Consider the following 8,614-nt stretch of genomic DNA (forward strand, 5'->3'; position numbering starts at 1 on the left):
AGGTTCCCATTGCCCAGCAACTTCAGTTTATAAGCCCTCCTCACCAGCTTGGCAAGCCTATGACCGAAGATGCTCTTGCCCTTCTCTGACAGATGGACCCCATCAGCCCCCAGTAGAACAGATTTCTCAGAGTGAGTCCCACGGTCTCAGTAGCCAAACCCCTGGCTGTGGCACCAGTCCCATAACCATCTGTTGATTTGCCAGATTCAACTGGCCCTTTCAAACCCTTGCCTTTGACTGGGAGGATTAATGAAAAAACTACCTGTGCTCCAGAGCCCCTTACCACCACTCCCAGGGCTCTGTAATCCCTCTTGGTGCTCCTCGGACTCTTCCTGGCTGTATCATCGGTGCCCGTGTGAAACAACAGCAGCGCTTAATAATAGTGGATTGTATGAGGCTTGGTAGTGTCTCGGTGGCATCCCAGGTACCAGCCCCCGGTAAGCAGCACACCTCTCTAGAATGTGTTAGGTCAACAAATGCGTACCTCCGTACCTCTCAGAAGAGAGTCGCCTACTACTAGGCAACTTGTTTCATTAATTGATTACCTATTTGTATGAATTTTTCAAATGAGATTTCTGCCCAGTGCTCTGATTCTAAAAAAAGTACTGATGTGGTTTATCAGTGCACTTTTCTAGCATATTGTCCGTGGACTACCAATCATTGATATATGACTAAACAAATTCATGAACAAATTGTCCTCCTGAACTCATAATTACTATGAGTTACTATGCAGTAGACTCAAATGTAGTCCCAAATAGTAAAATCGTCTCCCTTGGAAACACATTCCTTTCTGACTTGGCTATCAAGATTCAAAGTTAGAAGAGCCATATAAGCCTATGATGTGGAGAGATGGCAGACAGCTTTTTTGCTTCATGATGCAGCAGTTGCTGAAGGTCAGGGAAAACATGGATCACATAATCTGTACCTGTAGTGTCTGCATTTAAGTTTGGACTAAAACCTAACCATTCTTTGCAGTGCAAGAGTCTGTTTAAAAATTACTTAAATATGGATAGATTAGATCTGATTTAAGGAAGTTAAGTAGACATGCCTTTATATAAAATTTTTCAGTTCTTTAAGCTAAAGAAGTCTATGTAAAGCACTAGAGCTTCCTCTGTTATTCCTATTCCTTCCTTATTCCAAATCAAGCTGGATAGAAGGAGAAGCATCAGATTCCTAAAGCAAATTGTGTTCTGTTTTTGGCTACAGCAGGTAAGGATTATGGTAAAACACTAGATAAGCATTAAACTTTCTGGTTCAGGAGGAGGACATTTCATGTTCTTAAACCATTTGAAAGTTTCTGAAGAAAAACAGATTCCTCCAAAAATTGTTCTTCTTTTTCTTAACTATTACATAGTTATCGTTATATCCTACTATTATTATACCCTTTCATTAGCTAAAACAGTAAGCCAAAAATCTTACAACTATTCAACATGATGGAGTTATCAGTAGTTATGTATTTCTATGCTTCACTTAGTTTAGAAGTAGAGACATTGAATCCATGTAAGGATCTATTTGAAGTAGGTGATAAGTCTATAATACTCAGATACAGTTTCACATGTTGAGACCACATTCAGGCCATAGTTACAGTACAGCTGCTTCTGTGAAACTTCTCTTACAAGTAGTGAGTTTCACACAGTCTTTGACATGAAAGTAATCTTGGATATTTTTTCTAAGATTGATTTAGAAATGGAGGGAGAGATCTAGATGTGGAAGTGCGATGTAACACTGTAGGCCCACCCTGCTTCTAAAGATCACATATTTATTTTGTTTATTGCAGGCATATACAATCAAAGACACATTGATTTTGAATTTTTTAAAAAAATTTGAAAGCTTAGGCATTGGTTATGAATACAGAGACTTGATAATGTACAAGAAAGGTTGAGTTGAATAAAGAAAAATGTCTTTCCAGTGTAATTTGGAAAAAACTACACACATTATTATTTGTTTTAATTGGACGTATTAGAAGAAAACAAGGGTTTTAATGATACAGGGTTGAAATAGGTGAGAAACAGGTGACTAACAAATAACTTCATGGTGGCAAACCCAGGCAAAATCTGGAGTAATTAATAAAATTTCTAGTGTCAGGTAGACGTTGTTTTTTTTCTGGGAACAGTCGAAGATGACACTTTGACAGATTGAAGATTGATTAGAAGCTGGCACTTCATTGGACAGCAGAACAATGTCTTGCTAGTGTCTTATTCACACCAACATGTGTTTCTTTGTGTCACCTGTCTTCTGTGATAGCCTTCGGTCTTGTCAGTCAGCTTCTGTCCTAATTGCATGTTCTTTTGTTCTGATAAATATCTTGCGCTTGGGAAACAATTAATGTAGCTATCGCAGCACTGAAGAGATAATGTATCTTGAGAGAGTTTCTCAGATAGCTAGACTGCCTTGTAGTATTCTTGTATCCATCAGAAAAACTTGGAGGTTACTTTATAAGATGTGGATTTACTGTGTTGGCACACTTTATAAAACCAGAATCTGTCTTCAAAGCTACTGTTCTATAGCAATGTAGGGAAAAATATGAGCTGTTACTTATTGGCATGCCACTAAGTATACTAAGATCAAAATCACAAGCTGTGGTAAAAAGCAAATGCAAAAAAAAAAAAGCATAGTCAAATTTAAAACAAAAATTTTACTGTAAAATTTTACTGTGATATAGCTGTAGAAAGCCTAGCTCACTTAATTCTCCTTTGCAATTTTATGAAGTCATTCACTTCCTGTTAATGGGATTAGAGCTAAGATGGACATGTACTGCCTACAGTTCTTCCTAGTGTTTTACTGAACAGCTACTTATTGCACAGCTTCTTAATGTTATACTGATTCTTTTACCTGTACTGTGTAATTGAGGCCTATGAAATTAGTTAAAATTGAATTATAGCTTTATAGTACAATAATCCTTAATGGGATACCATTTTTATAGTTTCACATCCCAGATACACTTTCCAATAAGAATAGTGTTCCCTTCTACTAAGCGTATGAGTTGACTTGAAAGCTAGTGATGCAAAGCTGTTTTCAGCTGGAAACTGTTTCAGTGCAGTCAGCTTCAGATAATCTCCTGGCAGGTGCTGTAACAAAGACAAGTTTATCGTAGCCCAGGTGTAGTTCTATTAATGTCACTTTGGCCTGATGTGCAAGCCTGTGGTAGAAACTTCTGCATCTAGTGCTTCACTGCACCAACAGAAATCTTCCCAAAGAACTTGTGCTCCTACAGTCTAAATGAAAGACAGATGTGAAAATACTCCCCCAAAAGCTTCAAGTATCTTATGAATTTATCATCTACTTCCAGTGCACATTAAATTGTGCATGTTTCAGAAGTTACAGCTTGAGAAGTGTAGTATTTGAAAGTACTCCTTTCAGTATTCTAAAGAACATAGAAGCTGTTTGTCTTTCTTTATTCTTTCCTATCCTCCTTCTGAACTATAAAAGAATGCAGAAATAACCAGAATTACCATCAGCATACTTATCCCATATTCTTACAAGAACGATCCTTATCAGAACTTCATGAAAAGCATTTTAAAGAAAAATAAAAAACAAATCACAGTTTTGTGGTAATATAGTACCCAAGTACAACTCTGCTTGATCTGTCCATTAGAGATTGATTTAAGCACAAGATGTTAGTTCCAGCATGACTGTTGCTAGTGTGGAGTGGAAATTGCTGATTAAAAAACGTCGTAATATGTCATGAGAGAGTGTATTTATTTCCATTTTTCTTCCATAGTTTATTTCCTGTTATATTCAAAGCTGACAAAATCAACATTAATGATGAATAGTTAGAAATCAATGCAGATGTTCAGGATGGCCTATTACAAGCAAATAAGCATTCAGAGGATGTCATTATTTGCCTGTATGTGGCCACACTGCAACTGCTATATAATTAACTGCTTTACAATGAAGTCTGTAGTGAGATTTAATTTTACAAGTGCCATGAAAATGCAAATCGTCGTTGAAATACTAGATGCATTTTAATGTATTTGGGCAACATAATTGAGAGGGAAAACATCTATTAAATAAAAGTGTCAATGTAACTTTTCTATTAAAAATCCTTAGCTTCTGGTAAAGCAGACTGAACAGCCCTCATCTTTATCTAGCCTGTGCATTGCTTTGCACATAACTGTCTTCTGTTGGCAAATTTCAACAAGATTGGTTATTTTGATCCTTATGGCCAGGACACGTGGAGGCCTGCTAAGTTTGATGCACAGTGCATCAAAACTTTGACCTAGGCTGCTTGCTCAACTCATTATATCTGAATATTGTTGGACTTCTCATTATGAGGCTTCTCTTCTAGTCCCCCTTGTTGTTCTTGTGAACTGCACTGGTTCAGAGACCACAGTTGGATGTTATGTTGTAAGCACAGTGAATCAGTATGATTTTTCAGGCACTCTTAAGGCATTTGTCTTGTTTGTTTCCAAGCTTTTTGGTTGCTACCACAGGGAATTAACACTTGTCTAATTATCAGCTATGATTCCCTTATTTTCTGATTTAATGCCTGTGTGAAGTTCTCCTAATCTCCTGTTATTGCTTATGTTCTTTGTTTCAAAAAAAATATAGCAATGTATTAGCCTGGGACAAAACACGTTTCTTGTACATAGTTCAGTTAGCAGCACAGATCATTCCCAGCAGTATCTGGTGGTCTGCTACTCAGAATTCCTGTAAACTGCGTTCTTCTGGAGACTTTATTCAGTGTTGAGAAACTGTTTTCTGCCAGGTAACTTGATTACTTTTAACAGATCTGAACAGAAATTTAACAATCATTTGTTGTCAAAACTGAACCAATCACTGTCAGCAGAAGTGGACAGCTAAAAAGCTGCGTCTACTGTGTCTGTCTATGCTGAGTTATGGGGCATAAGGAGAAGCGTATCCTAATTCTTATTCAGTGTAATGAACCACCTTACTTGTCTGCACTGCTCAGCAGTCTGATCACAGACCAGTGACTTTCTACAAGTGTTCCAAACCAGTTAAAAGTTTTTGTCTGCCTGCCTACACTATGTCTCAAAATTTAAGAATACTCTTGACCCTACTTGCTTTCTCTGCCTTAACTGAAAGTTGTTTTTCACTGTTCCTGCTGACTGAACATTGACAGCCACCTCTCCACCTGACCTTGAGGTTAAGTACTCTAATAATTCCTAAGGTTAATTATTACCTAGTATTTCCAGTCTAGTTAACAGCTGCAGGATGGGGTGGACTGAATACTACTGTCACTTGTCTGATTTACCTTAGAATAAAAAAAAGTGGGTAGATGTCAAAAGGGAAAAGGCTGAACTCAAAAACATACAGCTTCAGAGATGAGGGCAGGGGAAGACAAGCCTCTTCATACTTAGTTTGCATCATGTGCACTCAGCTGTGCCTATCGGAGAGAACATTTTTCTCCTCAAATAAAAGAGCACTATTCCAAAACTCCAAGATAATTAAGTAGCAATGTGTGGACCTGGGGATATCACTGAAGTGTAACGTAAATACACCGCAACTTTACTTAGTAGAGAGACTGCTACTGTCCTCTGTAGATTGTACCTATAGAATTTTACTGTATACTTTTATTTTGCTACTTAAACTGTTACTGAATAATGCAGTCTCTTTTGAATTACTTAAATTCTTGCAAGAGTGATATACTAATTATTTTAATTATTTTAACCTGTGCCTAATCACCATGAACTGAACTAGCATTTTTCAGCTTGAGCTAATGTTCTTCACAGGTGTGGTGAAATAGCTGAATAATGAAACCTCATTATAATTGGTGTGTGTAACGGTACAACTTCTGTGTGGTGGGGGCAAGCAATTGCATAACAGATTCTTATTTCAGGGATTTGTTGGAGTTCTGTTTATGATGATTATCTGATCAAATGTAAGTTTTTATTGTGGTGTTTTTTTTCATGGGGGTGTTGTGTTTTGGGTTTGTTTTTACCTTCCCTTGTACAGCTTTATTCCAGGCCTTGAGAGGTATAAATGGTTCCAGGCTGCCTTGTCAGGAACTCCTTTAGTACAGTGTACAAAGACTTGGTGATGGCGTTAGCTCTGTGTCTCACAAGGATATGCCTTTGCTGAGAAAATTTAAAGGTTTTGGGGTTTTTTTTCCCTCTCTTTATGGTTTATTTTGGTTGTTGTTTTCTTCTCTCCTTCTGCCATTTGATGTCAAAGCCCATGTAATCCTGATTTACGAATCGCTATAATCAGGAAATGCATTCCTTTACCAATGCTCTTCTATACCCTGTTAAATAAGAGGCAGGGATCACATCTTTTCAAGCCAGTATACCCAGAATTAATGGTACCCCCTGTAATCCAAAGGGGATAATGTGAGGCAGTCTTCTCTGCTTGAACATACCTTAATTGCTTCAGAATGCCTGGATAGATGGGATTTGTTTCAGAACTGCAGTTTAATATTTCATTACAGCAGAGAAAATCAGCATATGGAGATCCTGCCATGTGTTTTCCTGTAGTTGCTGTCTAGTATCTGTTTATTTTTCCCTGTATACTGAATCAGCTATATGTATGCTGGTTCTAATTTTACAGTCAAATCACCATCAGGTCTGGGGACTTTTCACTGTAAACTTCTGTTTTATTTTATCAACTAACAGCCCAAGTAGAGTGGCAGGGTAGTTGGGAAAAGATGGCAGAGAAATGTGTTTCTCTACCCTTATCTTCAGTTGTCATGAAAATAAGACAAAATACTAATTATAGAAACTTTTTAAAAATATTTTTAACTTGTTATATTTGATTTTTTAACATTCAAATCCTAGGAGAGAAACAAAGCTGTTTGAAATAGGGATATCAGACTTTCTTGCATTGTTACTTTTATTTGCCTTTTGGAAAAAGTGGACTGGAGTTGAAAATAGATGTAAATAATGGAAAAATACATTAGATGATTGTCTTTAACCTGGTCATCCCCTGCAACAAATATTGATCCAGTTCATGGTGTCATGTCATTCATCAGATAAGAATAAAATAAATCTTCCATGTTGATGGCTAAATAGATCATAATGAAGTTTTTTCCTTCATTATTTTGCATAGCTTGTTTGGATTTAATGTTGACAAAGCAAAGCCACTTGTGAATCCACTCACTGAAACAATACTTAACAGAGCAGTTTATCGTATTGAGGAGGATGAAAGTGTGTGTCTTTGGATCAATGCTTCTCCTACTAAGTGTAAAGTTACTCTTAAGCTGATCACCAGGATACGTTTTCATAACTTTATATCAAGAATAACATCCACAGAACTAATACTTTCTAGTATATAGAGGATACTATATACAGAGGAAATGGATGATGGTTCTAGCTGACTTTGAGCTGCTTGGCCATAGACTTATCAGAGTGCTTTGAATTTTTTTTCACACTTTGCTGGTCTGAGTACTTTTTTTTTTTTTTTTTCCCCCCCCCCCTTTCTCCAGGAGCAATAAAGATCAAGCTGATGGAAGTAATTTTGCAAAAGCAAGATGGGTCAGGGCGATTCAGAAGGTAAGAGCTGCTCTTAAAACTACTGATGTGTTAATGTACTTCAAAGATTTTTTTTTTTCAGATTGAGGGAGAATTTAATGTAAGGTTTCTAGTTCATGTAAACTGCTATTCGGTTACAGCAAGATCTGAGGATGTGACTGCTGAGTTTCTGATAGTAGGCACAATTCCTTCCATTGGTTCTTAAATCTGTGTGGTTCTCTCACCTCTGGATATTTTTCTTCTCAACAGAAAAAGGATGAGATTCTGAAACTTTCTTTAGATGCGTGAGAAATGATTGTAGTTAGGCCATCATATCTGTGTTGCACATTAATCCAGAAACTGTAACTTCAGGCGTCTGTTTCTGAATAACTTTTGATACTGAGAAACATCAGTACTTCAATATTTAATAGAAATTCTTAATTCAATTTTAAGAATGTTGTTTTAATATTTTTTCCTAGAAAAATCTTCTGAGTTCTACTGATGATACTGCTGCCTAAACAGACTTTTTTTATTAGATGTGATAATTAAGGGAAATTATTATGATCACTTGATGTTTATGTGGTCAATAATGGTACCAAGTATTTTCTTTCTTACTGTTGCCCCTAAACTTTATAAACCATTGCATCGTATGAATGGCTGGGAATTCAGACTTCATCAGTTTTTGCCCAGGTTGCTCAGTAGTACTATCTGTCATGTTAGTTGTGTGCCACTTCTGGTTAAAGGAATGGAACTAATAACCCAACTCCTAAAATCCCATTTTTTGCGTTAAACTGTTCAACTTTGGCTGCTGATAATGTTTGGTGTGCACAGGTGAGCACAGCTGTGCAGTCCCTCCACGTGGCTCTTTCTTGCAGTGCAGTTATAACTCTGCGTAGAACAAAGCTGTTCCCCCCACCCTGGCGGCCTCAGTCAGTATCCTCGATCTACCTGAAAGGGCTGTATGTGGCAGGGAAGTTGTACAGATAGCAGGAACTGGATCCAGTTGCTCTAAATCTGGCATCACTGCCTTAAATAAACATTTTTTTCTTTCCCATGAAAAGAGATCAGTGAATATCACTGGTCAAAGCAGGAAGAAGTTATGTGCCTAAGCTGAGGTAACCAGCCATCCAAGAGAATGTACACTAGAGAAGCACCCCCAGAGCTCTCCATGAGGCAATGCCTGTATTTAAAAAAAAAAAAATAAAATT

The 8,614-nt window shown here is 37.2% G+C and overlaps 1 protein-coding gene across 1 annotated transcript in view; it reads left to right on the plus strand.

Moving 5' to 3' along the window:
• Window positions 1–7,896, plus strand: part of LOC141948023 (protein unc-13 homolog A-like) — a 35,017-nt gene extending 27,121 nt beyond the window's left edge. The window contains exon 7 of the mRNA XM_074879939.1: window positions 7,382–7,896. Coding sequence (XP_074736040.1) covers window positions 7,382–7,514 — 133 coding nt within the window. The 3' untranslated portion in view covers window positions 7,515–7,896. The remainder of the gene's footprint in view (window positions 1–7,381) is intronic.
• Window positions 7,897–8,614: the final 718 nt, after the last annotated feature.

Source organism: Strix uralensis, chromosome 11, assembly GCF_047716275.1.
Source record: "Strix uralensis isolate ZFMK-TIS-50842 chromosome 11, bStrUra1, whole genome shotgun sequence".
In the NCBI taxonomy this organism is placed as follows: domain Eukaryota; kingdom Metazoa; phylum Chordata; class Aves; order Strigiformes; family Strigidae; genus Strix; species Strix uralensis.